The sequence below is a fragment of the Camelus bactrianus genome, chromosome 5 (genome assembly GCF_048773025.1).
Source record: "Camelus bactrianus isolate YW-2024 breed Bactrian camel chromosome 5, ASM4877302v1, whole genome shotgun sequence".
NCBI lineage: Eukaryota > Metazoa > Chordata > Mammalia > Artiodactyla > Camelidae > Camelus > Camelus bactrianus.
In genome coordinates this window covers 82,341,790-82,355,835 of record NC_133543.1, presented here as the reverse complement: position 1 = coordinate 82,355,835, position 14,046 = coordinate 82,341,790, and the positions used below count along the sequence as shown (strand labels likewise).

The 14,046-nt window shown below is 36.8% G+C and overlaps 1 protein-coding gene across 4 annotated transcripts in view; it reads right to left on the bottom strand.

Annotated features, from left to right (window-relative positions):
* The window catches only part of DNAH7 (dynein axonemal heavy chain 7), a 220,506-nt gene that overhangs the window by 172,459 nt on the left and 34,001 nt on the right, over positions 1 to 14,046 (bottom strand). For all 4 annotated transcript variants that reach the window (XM_074364244.1, XM_045511984.2, XM_074364246.1 and 1 more), the window contains exons 10-12: positions 9,130 to 9,249; positions 982 to 1,165; positions 94 to 273 (exon numbers count right to left, since the gene is read on the bottom strand). In XM_074364244.1, the coding sequence (XP_074220345.1) occupies positions 94 to 273; positions 982 to 1,165; positions 9,130 to 9,249 (484 nt within the window). The remainder of the gene's footprint in view (positions 1 to 93; positions 274 to 981; positions 1,166 to 9,129; positions 9,250 to 14,046) is intronic.

The following is a 14,046-nucleotide window of genomic DNA, read 5'->3' as shown; positions in this document are numbered from 1 at the left end:
TGTAAAGCAGACCACACCTGTCTTCACCTTTAAATTATTTGAAGTAAATATCATCATGCAAATTCAAGCAATCAGAATACCCCTGTTACTTACCCATTTGGAATACAACTTTGTTTCAACTCTTGGCACAAAACTGACAGCCTTAATCATGACATCATAAATGTTTAGAAGGATGTCTATGTAGTCGTTGAAATCAGGTTCAAACGTAATAGCGTCTTTATCAAGAATCAGCCTCATGACGAAGCCTGGATGTTCAAAAGCTCTAACAGAATCCTGTAACAAAAAATGTATATGTGTTACAAAGTGTGTATATATGTGTGTGTGTATGTGTGTGTATATATATATATATATATATATATATATATATATATACACACACATACATATATATATATATGCATATGAATTGTAAAAGACTGAGGAGTGCACTGGTCCCAATTACAATACACGGAAACTCACCCTTCCTCTTATGCCCTAGACAGCTAAGCCAATGAGGATCTCTACCAAAAAGGGCAAGAGCCATTCCCAGCTAGACTTGTTGGCATCTAGTACCCATTGGGCCTACCGATCAACTATAGGGTCAAGGTTCCAGAAAAAGGAGGGTATGCATAGCAGCCGGGCTCTAGAATCATGCAAGAAGGAACCCAAGAGGAGAACATTCAAATTCCCAGACTCTGCTCACACTGCAACAGGACCTTCTTCCAGAAAGAAAAGAATCCCTTATAGAAAGCTTTCCCAGACATCATGACCCAAAATTCCCAACTATGGGAATTTTTACTTATTTCCACTAACTTCACCAATATGATGATAACATATCCTACATATACAGGTTGACACAATTTTTTTTTAAACAGGTAAGTATAATAGGTCTAAAGACACTTCTTGCTCTCCCACTGGTATAGATTATTTTATTATTTTCCTCTCTGAAAGAGCTGAAAATAAGTTAGCTAATGCATACTGGTATAACGGAACTATACTTACTGGGGGCTGTGCAATTAAGTCTGTGAACTCTTGCATGGAAACCAAAGCAAGTTCCTGCAGCTGTAAAGTCATAAGTGCAGCAGCACAGTTGAAGAAAGATTCCAGTCTGGCACTGCTGTCACCCGTGGGCAACTGCTTTTTTTTATTACCTTGGTAGTAAATATTCTGCACTTCTGGTAACCACCTTGAAAGAGCAAAAGACTTTTAAAAGTTAATACTCTCAATGAATTACTCCTTTTACATTAAGTGTTAACAGTAACTTCTGGGCATCCAAAGGTCTTCATAGAGAGGTATGACTGCTAAGTGGCATTATCCACTCTCTGAAATGTAAGTGCCTAGCATATTTCACTTCTCCTAGGAACAGAAATTTTAATGATAGCCAATGGAAAATGACTCAACGACATGATGCTGTGAGAAAAAGGTAAATCAAACTCCTGGAACCATGATTCCTGTACCTTCTGAATAAATACTACAATTAACTTTATTGGATATTACAGGATACTCCTCTCCAGTCTCTGAAATGTTCTCCAGGTAATGGGTTTTGTTAGTTTAAAGCTAAAATGTGAGTAACTGATTAAACCAAGGGAGGGCTTATTTGGTTCAGCCCACTTGGTATTTTATGCTATTCTGTTTCACAATGACTTGAAAACTAGATACAAATCAACAAAATCAAGTATATTATATTCTCAACCTCCTTAATGTTAAATCCTAAAAGAGTGACTGATTTAAAACAAGTTTCAAATGTGTATGTATCCTTGTAATAAAAGGAAAACAGTGAAATTCACATATAGATACATTATGATAACAAGTGAAGTTTTCAGTTTACAAAACCACTGTCCAACACTACAAAATGAAGGAATATTAGTACCTTCTTCCATAAGAGATAATAAATATTTTAAAATAAGGAGGCAATATAAATTCAGAAGTTGCCTGAATGCTCCAAGCAAGATCTAAATTTTAAATATATGTATTCATCCCTTTAACAAATATATGTTTAGTGTCTACTATGGCTAGGGACAGTGTCCTGGGAAATACTAAATATTAAAAATGGCATCATTCCTTCTCTTTCATAATAATGAAGGCAATGCATCATAGAAGAAAAACAGCTCTGGAGTCAAAGGATAGAGATAAATTTTTATAGAAGTAACTGAGGAAGATTTTATAATGAAGATGGCAATTTCACTGAAGAATAGATAAAAATGAAATGACGAAGACCCTGAGAAAATGATCTGAAGAAGTAAGATAAAAAGAAAAAAAGGTGGGATCATTTCACTAACTATGATAGAGCTAATAGACTAGAAAATAGGAGTAAGTGAGGCAAAAGTCTGTGAAGACTTTTGCAGAACTTGGGGGCTAAACATAAGAACTTGGGACAGGCTCATGCTCTATGAATACACTGCAGATCTTTCTGCAGTAGGGCATCACTGTTAAAGCAATAGGTAAAGAGAACAAGTAGCAAATGCTAAGTAGAGAAGAGCAAAGCTAGATTAAGGAAGGGGACTGAGACATTTTTAGTAGCTCAGGCAAGAGATGGAGTAAGTCTGGGGCTGTAGCACCAGGAAAAGTATTAACAGAAAATACATTTTAAAAATTATTCACTCATTGTTTCAAAAATACCTACAGGGTTCCCTATCATGTACAAAACACATGCAGTACTAAATATTATTCAGTCCTCAAAGTGCTTATAGGCTAGTGAAGGGGGAAAGGCATATGTATAAATATATATTATAGAAGAAAAGTAGTAACAAAATCAAGCACCAGAGGCATTCAGAAGGAAGAGATCATTTTTGATGAGGTAACAGTAAAGATTTCACAGAAGGGTCATTTGGGCTGGGTACTGAAAGACACAAGAGAGATTTTTTTCAGTAATGAGCTGCATTAAGTACTGTAAGTAGTATGAACCATGATTTTTTAAAATTGAACTATAATTGACATTACATTATATTAGCTCCAGGTATACAACATAATGATTCATTATTTGTATATATTGCAAAATGATCACAGTAAGTCTAGTTAACATCGGTCATTAGACAGTTAAAATTTTATCTTCTTGTGATAAGAACTTTTAAGACTTACTCTCCTAGCAACTTTTAAATATACAATACAGTATTACTATAATTATAGTTAATAATGCTGTATATTACATCTCCATGGCTTATTATATAACAGGAAATTTGTACTTTTTAACCCTCTTCACCTATTTCATTCACCCCTACTGCCCTCCTTCCACAACCATCAACTGCTTTCTGTATCTATGAGCCCAGTTTTTCTAGTTGTCATTTTAGATTCCATGTATAAGTGAGATTATATGGTATTTGTCTTTCTCTGTCTGACATATTTCACTTAGCCTAATACCCCCAAGTTCCATCCATGCTGTTACAAATGGCAAGATTACACTCTTTACGGCTGAAAAAGATTTCATTTTACACGCACACACACATTTTCTTTATCCATTCATCCATTGATGAACATTTAGGTAAGGCTCTAATGAACAAGGAAGTACGTGTCTTTTCAAATTAGTATTTTCATTTTCTTCAAGTAAATATCCAGAAGTAGAATTCCTGGGTCATATGGTAGTTCTATTTTTAAATTTTTTAGGAATCTCCATACGGTTTTCCACAGTGGTTGTACTAACAGTGCACAAGAGTTCCCTTTTCCCCACATCCTCACCAACACTTGTTATTTCTTGTTTTTTTGATAATAGCCATTCTGACAAGTGTGAGGTGATATCTTATTATGGTTTTGATTTGCATTCCCCTGATAATTAGTAATATTGACCACATTTTCATGTACCTGTTATTTATCTGTGTATCTTCTTTGGAAAAATATCTATTCAGATCTTCTGCTCATTTTTAAATCAAATTGTTTTTGGTATTGCATTGTAAGAGTTCTTTATATATTTTGGACATTAACTCCTTATTAGATATATAGTTGCAAATATTTTCTTCTATTCAGTAGCCTGCCTGTATATTTTGTTGATGGTTGCTTTTTGCTGTACAAAGTTTTTATACACATATTATATGTATAAAACATAAAAGTTTGCTAATAGTATTCAAGAGTTTCTTATTCTGTTTCATTCCTCTTAACCTCTGATTCAATCTGATACAATTATGTCTGCAAGGATGACAATACTAAGAGTCATAGAGTTTAAGTGGGAAGCAACCAGACAACTTTCTAATTTCCCTAGTATCCCCATCTCACAGATGGAAACAAACAAGGAGTACCTAATTATTTAGAAAGTCAATAATTGGTTAAAAAGGAGAATAAATTGTCTACAGATTTACCCATAGAATAGATATTTAACAGTGGCAAGGTATGATTATAGACTAGTCTTAGAAGTTATATTCTGTTTAATTTAACATGACTATTTCTACAGGCATGGCCCAAGCTGGAAGTTTTCTTCTGAACTGAGAAGGGAAAAGATAGGCTAGATCTGGGTTGCAAAAGACCTTAAAAGGCAGGCTTAGAAATGTGGACTTATTTTGTCAACAAAAGGGAAGGAATGAACTAGCGGATATTTTAAGATTCATTTGGCAGTGGTCTGTAGGCTACATGGGAGGATAAAAGGGCCTGCCAAGGGCAGTAGCAGTGGGAATTAAGTGAAAGGAGAACACAGGGAAGATGCTCCAAGAAAGGATCAAGAATAGTTGGTGCTTATAAAAGAAGTCTCAATAAATGTAAAATGACTTAAATCATACAAAATTAGAAAATCAGTAACAGGGCATTATGGAAATTCACAAATATGTGGAAACTAACACAGTCCTAAACAGCCAAAGACTTGAAAAAATCACACGGGGAATAAGAAAATAATTTGAGATGAATGAAAATGAGAACACCACATATCAAAACTCTTAGGATACAGAAAAGCCGTAGTCAGAAGGAACCTCATAGCTGTAAATACATTAAAATACATAAAAGGTCTTAACCTAATAGCCTAAACTTTCACTAGAAACTGGAAAAATAAGAGAAAACTAAACTCAAAACAAGAAGAAAAGAAGAAATAAAGATTTGAGTGGAAAGAAACAAAATAGAGAACAGAAAAACAACAGGGAAAATAAGTAAAAACAAGAACTGGTTCTTTGATAAGATCAGCAAAATTGATAAGCATATAGCCAGACTGACCAACAAGAAAAGAGCAAAGACTTAAACTGTTAAAATGAATGAAAAAATGAGACATTAATATTGATCTCACAGAAATAAAGATGATAACAGAATATAATAAACAATCCCATGCCAACAAAGTAGATAACCTAGCAAATTCCTAGAAAAACACAACTTGCCAAAACTGACTCAAGAAGAAATAGAAAACATGAATAGACCTGTAACAAGCAAATAGATTAAGTTAATAATAAAAATAATTCTAAAAAAATTTAAATGGCCAGGATCCAGGAACAGATAGCTTCACTGGTTAGTTTTACTGAATGTTTAAAGAAGAATTAACACAAGTCCTTGACAAAGCCTTTCAAAAAGAGTAAGAGAAAGGAATACTTCCTAACTCATTCTGTGAGGACAGTACTGTCATAATACTAAAACAAGACAAAGATATCACAAGAAAAAGAAAACTACAGATCCACATCCTTTATAAATACAGACAAAAAAAAAAAAAAACTACTAGCAAACTGAATTTAGAAGCATATAAAAAGGATTATGCTCCATGACCAAGTGGTATGCAAGGCTGGCTCAGTATAGTAAATCAATGTAACATACCATATTAATAGAATAAAGGAGAAAAACTCACTGCCTTCTGAATAGATGCAGAAAAAGCATTTGGAAAATCTACACTATTTCATAGTAAAAACAATCAAGAAACTAAGAATGAAAGGGAAATTCCTCAACCTGATAAAGGATATCTACACAGCTAACTTAATGTCAGACGAAGACTGAAAGCCTTTCCTCTGACATCAGGAACAAAACAAGGATGTCCACTCTTGCCACTTCCATTCAGCATTGTATTGGGGGTTCTAATTAGAGTAATTAGGCAAAGAAAAGAAAAAAAACATATACAGGTAAGAAATGAAGAAGTAGAACTATATTTGCAGATGACCTGCTCTTATATAGAAAAAGCTATAAAGAACACACATTATTTGAGTTAATAAACAAGGTTAGTAAGGTTGTGAGATATAAAATCAATATACAAAAATAGTTAAATTGGACTTCACCAAAATTAAAAATATCTGTCCTTCAAATGATACTATCAAGAAAGTGAATGGACAAAGCTCGTAATGGGAGAAATGTTTGCAAACCATAATTGATAAGGGTCTCATAAAGTACTCAGAACATAGCTAGCCTTCTGTATCTATCGGTCCCACAACTGTGGATTTAATTAACTGCAGATTGAAAATATTCAGGAAAAAAAATTCCAGAAAGTTTCAAAAAGCAAAACTGGAATTTCTGTGTCAGCAACTATTTATATAGCATTAGCATTTACATTGAATTAAGTATTATAAGTAATCTAGAGATCATGTGGAAGATATGTGTAGGTTACATGCAAATGCTATGCCACATTATATAAAGGACTTGAGCATCCATGGATTTTGGTATCTGCAGGGTCCTGGACCAATAACCAATGGATCCCAAGGGACAACTATATAAAGAACCCTCACAACTCAAAAATAAAGACTTAACAATATTTATTTGAATATTTATCCAAAAATATAAGTGAATGGACAATAAACGTGTGAAAAGATGCTCAGCATCATTAGTCATTAGGGAAATACAAGTTTCAAAACCACAAATGAGACAGCACTTCACATCCACTAGGACGGCTATAATAAAAAAGATGGACAATAACTTATGTTGGCAAGGATATAGAGAAACTGAAACCTTCATGCATTGCTGTTGGAATGTAAAATCTTACAGACACTTTGGAAGACATCATGGCAGTTCCTCAAAAATTTAAATATAGAGTTATCATAAAACCCAGCAATTTCACTCCTAGGTATACACCCAAGAGAACTGAAAACATATATTTATACAAAACAAGTGCTCACAGTAGCATTATTCATAGTAGCCAAAAAGTAGAAACAACTCAAACTGATGAATGGATAGTCAAAATGTGGGATATCCTATAATGGAATATTATTTGACCATGAGAAGGAATAAAGTACTGATACATGCTATAACATGGATGAACCTTGAAAACATTATGCCTAGTGTAAGAAGTCAGACATAAATAGCTATCCATTGTGTCATTCCATTTAGATGAAATGCCCAGAATAGGGAAATCCACAGGGGCATAAAGTGTATTAGTGGCTGCCAGGGGCTTGTTATGGGGGAATGGAGTCACTGCTAACCAATACACAGTTTCTTTTGGGTTGATGGTATTAATGGTGATGAAATTAGTGGTGATTACTGCACAATCTTGTGAATATATTATAAGCCACTGAACTGTACACATGAAAAGCGGTGAGTTTTATGCTAAGTGAAATATATACCTCAACAAAAAAAGAATATTTAGCAATACATTGTGGGGGCAGACTGGGGATGGTGAGGAGTAGATGATGAGCAAAAGAGACAGAAAAAGTCACAAAGTTTCAATTTGGCCTGAGAATGGTCCAGAAGAGGAATAATAGCAGGCTGGGAAGAAAAAAACAAGCACTAGCATGGAAATGCTGAGATCCAGGTGCTGATTTGTCATTGAACTGGGGAGACACAGTGTGAAATTTATAAGACGGGCATAGAGCTCAGAAAACATAAGATCTTGAGACAGTTAAGACAGATGAAAGCATGAAACTGTCGAGAATACAAAGAAGAAAAACAAAAGCAAATACCTGGAGAGCCCCTACTCTTAGAAAAGATAGTAAGAATAAGGAGAGCCAGAAAAAGAAATCCATAAAGAAAAAAAAATAGACAAAAGGAGACAGCACAGAGACTTACAGAAGATGGTGGTGATAAACCACAACAACTGCTGAGTAGAAGTAGAAGACGACGACTAAGAGAAGACGTTTAGGTTTAGAGTAAGTGTCACAATTAATCATTTGCTAATTGCTTCTCCACTGCGGTGAGCCGATGCTCTGCCTCTTAGTCACGATCTGCATATTCTGGCTCACTAAGTATGGTCAGAGGGTTCTTACCTCAGAATCAATCAGGAGGCATCAAGAGATACAGCTAATCAATCTACATCTCCCAGAAAAATTATTCAATAAAGGTTTATACTCTACAGTGTACTTTGACAACCAATCTATTAAAATTTGCAGTGGTACTGCATTCTGTGTTGTAACCCTGAAGTTGGAGATCAAGATAACTTATTCTTATCCTGTCCTTATGAGGTCATCTCCTTCTCTGCAATTAATTCTGAAGTTTCATTCTGCACCTCTGTTTGTGTGAACTAAGTACTAACATTAAACAAAAGTCTCAAGTCCAGTCAAGTAAGGTCAGACAAAGAATTTGATCCTAACATATTAGAGGAGAAAAAAATACAAAGGAAAGGTTCAGTCTTAACACTGTCAAGATTCATTTCTAAGGAACTCTTGGAAATCATGAAGCCATGCTAGAGTTTCATATCCTCTGTTGCCTTAAATTTGATCTAATTTTAACATCCCATTTATAATAACTTAATGACCCCTGATAGAGACAATTTTCCTGTATTGTTCAGAACATACTATCTGGCGCCAGCATCAATAATTATCATATGTGGCTATCCCACTTGGAAGGGCCAATCCAAGATGCGATTTAATTATCATTTGATAAGTCTAACCTTCCAGTAAGATTGTAAACTCCTTTAAAGAATATATTTTCCCACCTAATCATTCTTTAAACTCTTCTGCATCCTCCATCCAAAAACAAAATGAAAGAGGCACAGCACCCTGCATGTATTAATAGTAGGTATCAAATAAATGTCTGGTGAATGATTAGTTGATGATCATTTCCCCATGTTATCCAGCCCTACACTCAGAGCAGAGGTAGAAAGCAGACACTGAGAAAAAAGTAACCATCAATTATAATCATTTTAGTTTTCCTACATCTATGCTGTGTAGAACATCTGGATAGACATCACAGAGCAAGGAAGTTAAAGACATCATATTTAACCTGCAAACAGAAGTGATTACAAACCCATTAAAATGGGATTTTCTAAAAGCAGTTCAACTACAGCAGCTCACCAACCACATTTTTAAATTTGTTTTTCTGCACGAAATTTCAAAACTTTACATTTTAAGCAGAGTCTCTTTGGCAGATTCCATGTGTCTCATGGCAATGCTCTGAAAACTCGAAAGCTCTAATGCCTCCTGGCGATTGTGAAATTCTTCTATATCAATTAAACGTAATTTTCTGCAAGAGATAAAAATGAACAGTGATTTAAGTGTGAAGGATTTTTGTATTTAATATTTTGCTAATTGATCCCTTCTTAAAAAAATGATACTCCTAGATTTTATCACTAAAATTTGTGTTGTGATAAAATACTCATGAACTTAAGATATTTTAATTTTAAAATAATTAATATAATTAAATTTAACAGGAACACAATATGATATTATGAAACTATGCTGTGCAGTAAAAGAAGGTTGTAGCAACTGAGAAATTGTGGAGAGTTTAGAATAATTTTTGCTTTAAAACTTGAACAATTAAAACAAGAAAAGACGTAGGGCTCAAAGCTTACATGGTCCACTGCCCTAAAACAAAAATTGCACCCTTTCTGAAAAGAGAACAGCCCTAAATCTTGGGCAGCCATGAGGTGGGACAGTTCTCACACCTAATTAAGACCCAATGTATCAAAATCTTTTGAACCTGTCTGGTTTTGATTTTTTTTTTTCAGAAAACACAATGCTCACTCCATCTAACCGTTTTCAATTCAATCTCTATTCTGACTACAACAATGTGATCTTTGTTATATATGTGCTTTACTCAATTAAGAATTTTCCCTGGCAGATTAACTAAAATGAAAGAACAATATTACCTATTAGTATCATTGTATTATTCACCTCAATTTAGCTGCAGAGTCCTTCCCTATTGGAGGAACTGCTGTTTAATTTCCATCTGATTAAATGATTTCTATGTTATCTGAATGATAGTAAACACTATTAGAAACATCATATTTCATTTTTACTTGAAGACCAATGTAAAATACTGGTTAGTAAACAAAACACATTTCAATTCTATTAAATTCCTTCTACAAGAGAAAATCCACCTCTTAGGTGTCAATGTGTTCAATACATGACATCGGTGAGATCTTAGGCACAAAGTAGGTAACACCACTGCTGGAGAATCCTTGGTAATGTATTAATCTGGGCAACTGAGCAGTGCAAAGGAATGTTTGAAATAAAATACTTTTAAAATATAGCATAACAGCACGTACTAAACATAATCCACTCTCTTTATGCTTCTTGGTCAACATTTTCAACACAACTTTAAGTTTTAAAGCTGTAGCTGTAAATCAGGGTACTGGTGCATGCCGTGTGAAGCAACACTGAATGAGGACAGTTGCGAGGGCAGGAGCTCCAGAATTTACTTTGCCACTGAGCAACCAGACCAGTTTTCCCTGCAGCTCCTCACTGTTAGATTTAGAGACCAAATTCTAAGCACAGGTCACCCATCTCTCATGTTTTGAGACTGATAGGCCTTCACAGAAGTTTTACAACTTTCCCATGAAATCTCTGCTGATAACATTCCCTGTTTGGTCAACAGGCTGAACTGTTAAGATGGGAAGTATACTATCAGACACTGTTAGTACTTTCACAGGACGATTCCTGCAATAATCCAGCAGTAGAACAACAGTTTTACCCACTGGTTTAAGCTTATAGAAAGAGTCAGGGAAAAGATTACTCAGCCAGACTGTGGACCTCAGCTTTTTCTCCGAACTCCTCCTTTCCCTCACCTCCCACAGCCAGTCAGACGTGAATGTCTGGAGACTCAGCTGTCAGTCATGTATCCCTCCCACCCTTACACCTGCCACTTGGTGCTCATCATAGGCTTAAACCCTCCTGGAATGCTGAGTCCATCACCGATTTCAGGCAGGAGGGACTTCAACAGTCCTGGCTCAGCACTCTGGACTTGACAGCAAGTCAGTCTCTGACTTCCATCTCTGGTTCTCAAAGCTAATCTCACTTCTCACTGGGCCCTAGTGGCCCCTCAAATCCCACTCCAAGAGCCTACATTTCTTGCTTGCTCCATGAATTCAGAAACATGTTTTGTTCTTGCCAGTCCTCCTCCTTTGTTACATTCCAAGGAGCACACTCCAGGTCCTGCTCTGCACTCGCTTCCTTCTCTTAGTAACACAACCTGGAGCCCTTTCCATATTAGCACACTGATTTTTCCCACGTTTGCATTTTATAGCTGTGTAATATTCCAACGTGTGGCTGTGTATCACTTACTGAACCAATCCACCATCAATACATACTTGATTGTTTCCAGGCTTATACTCTTAACAAATGGCACAACAGAGAACCTGAAATCTCTATCATTTTCTACCTTTTCAGGCGTATCTCTAGGCTGATTTCCCAGAAGTGAGATTACTGGATTCAAGCATAAATGAATTTGTAATTTTAATGGTTATGACTAGATTCCCCTCAGAAGGGTGCCTGTTCCTCCAAGCTTCACTAACAAAGCATGACGTCAGTATTTTGGAATTTTTGTCAATCTGATAGGAAAGAGAATGATATCTCAGTGTAGTTTTATTTCAATCTCCTTGCATTTCTTTTATTATGAGTTAAGTTAAGCATCTTTTCACCATGTTTAAGGGTGGTTTAAGTCATATCCTCTCTGAATGCTGTACAGTAAATGAATCCACAGTGTTCTACTAATACTTTCTTGGATTCATCTTGGTCAAATCAGGAATTTGAAAAATCCATTTTATCTTTTAAGATGAACTTTACTTTCTCAGACATCCTGCTATTATATACAGCTACTGTAATATTTATCTTATGGTAATTTGTACACTGATATATACACTGTATATACAGGTGTCCTCCTACATATTCTATTTTTCAAGCAAAAATATCTGTGTGCTATGTAGGTGTTGACTGCATTACAAATGCCATCTCTGACATTAAGTGGGTTCTGTAAGCATAAATACTGAATGACGTGAATTTGCACATTCCCATCTAGAAAGCATCCCTTTAGATTTCTACTTCCATGCATCTGAGAGTGATTCAGATAATTTCTTTGCATTACCAACCCCCAACCCATTGCCACACAGAAAGACGTCCTTTATTTTCCAGACCCGCTGGGTTTCAGGGCAAATGACTGTTCACCCAGAGTAAGGATGCCCTGCAGGTTCAATGCTGGCTTCTACTCAGAGGCGCAGCTCTCATGACTGCACACCCAACTCTTAAGATTCACATGGATCGCAACATGACTCATGCTGGCAGAGGCAGCATGGGAGTGGGCGGGGCTGTCCTGCCACCCACAGACTGCCAAGCTTCTCTCTCATTTGTCCTTGTCCTGGAGGCTCTAAGGTTCACTTTAGCTGCTGCAACTAACACCTCTGCCACCACAACCCTAGACACTAATTTTGGACACATCCACTATTTCCTGTTTTCTTATCTCAGCCTTGTTACTATCTCTTCTTCCCCTTCCCCCTCTCATTTTCCTTGTCTCTGGCCTCCTGACATTGCATAAGAGACCAAGTCTAGCCCTTTATGGACAATACTGAGCAATGGTACCCATCTTCCAGCATTCAGCCCAGTGCATTCTGGCAGTTCCATCTGTGAACGGGTATTACGCACACACACACACTGTGGTGGTGTTTTGAAAATGAAACGTACTACTGCATGTAAACATCCTTTGTGAAAGTGATACACTCTATTGCATGATCTTCATCACTACATGCAAAATTAGACCTTGGGCTTTGTCAGGGAGAGGGATTTAGCCCCGATACCTAAAGAAAAGAAATGAGAGATGCATGGGGCAGGGCGATGGCCTCTTGCTATTCCTTTAAGACAAATTCAAGCAGAGAAATCCATATTATACAATGGAAAGTTGAAAGGATGTGCTTTTTACCAGGAAATAACCAAACCAACAAAAGCCAGTCTTATGCTATGTATGTATATACATGCATGTGGAGATTTTATATATATATATATAATATATATATATTAGATATATATTTGGCTACATGAGCACAAAGAAAAATAAGGGAAGATACCCTACTCATGGGTATCATGTCTTTTGCTGTGTTGGTGGAAAAAAGTATGAGGAAAAGAAATGCCAGGTTGGTGGGAGTCAGTAAAGGAAAAAAGACTGCACTAAAAAAATTGTGTAATCATATATAGCTACATATGTATTTGTGTAAAGAAATTAAATTAAAAACTGTTAAACAAAGGAAGAAAGGGAGAGAGGGATGGCGTGGGGGGGAGGAGGAGGCTTAGACACCACAATCCCATGGCCACCTCCCACGTGGGAACTGGAGAGCCTCTGATACAATGGCTTGGCTTCCAGGGGTAGTTAGGGACAGGTGCTCCTGTGTGCTAAGGATCCCAGCTTTGGAAGGGGCTCAGCAAAGGTGGTTGGTGAGGCCCCCCAAGTATTGTCCAGGGGGTTTCCCAGAGCAGAGACAAAAGCATCTTCTCTAACATCCAAGTTCTTACCTCTCCCTCTGCTGGTCTGCAGGTGGTGAGAAAATGTGCTCATTATTGTGTCCTCAGGACAATATCTGCAATTAAGAACCAGGAGATCCAGGAGAGGAGGTCGGGCGTAAACCAGGGCTATGGCCAGGAGAGTGAGAAAAGGCTCACAGAGCATCTTGGAGACCTACGTGCCATTTCCTCTGTCATCAGACAGGGGCCAATCCAGGTTTTGAGGGGCCTGATGGGAAGTCTTCTTTAAGAAGAGTAATTTAAACCCATATTACTTTTGCATATTTTATAAATACATGTCTACGTGTGCCTATTGCCAGGACACCCCCCAGTGCCTTGGAAGGGGTGGTACAAGGGAGGGAATATGAAGCTAGAGCTTCTCAACTGCAAGGCAAACTGTCCTCAGCCCTAGGGCCAAGGTCTTTAGCTCCACAGTGCCCACCAGAGTTCACATCCAGCTCTGCACCGTTCATACTGTGACACTGCCTACAAGGTGATGCACGATCCCCAGAAGTCACCCAGGAATCTCACTTCATGTCACTCATGTGAGCAGTAT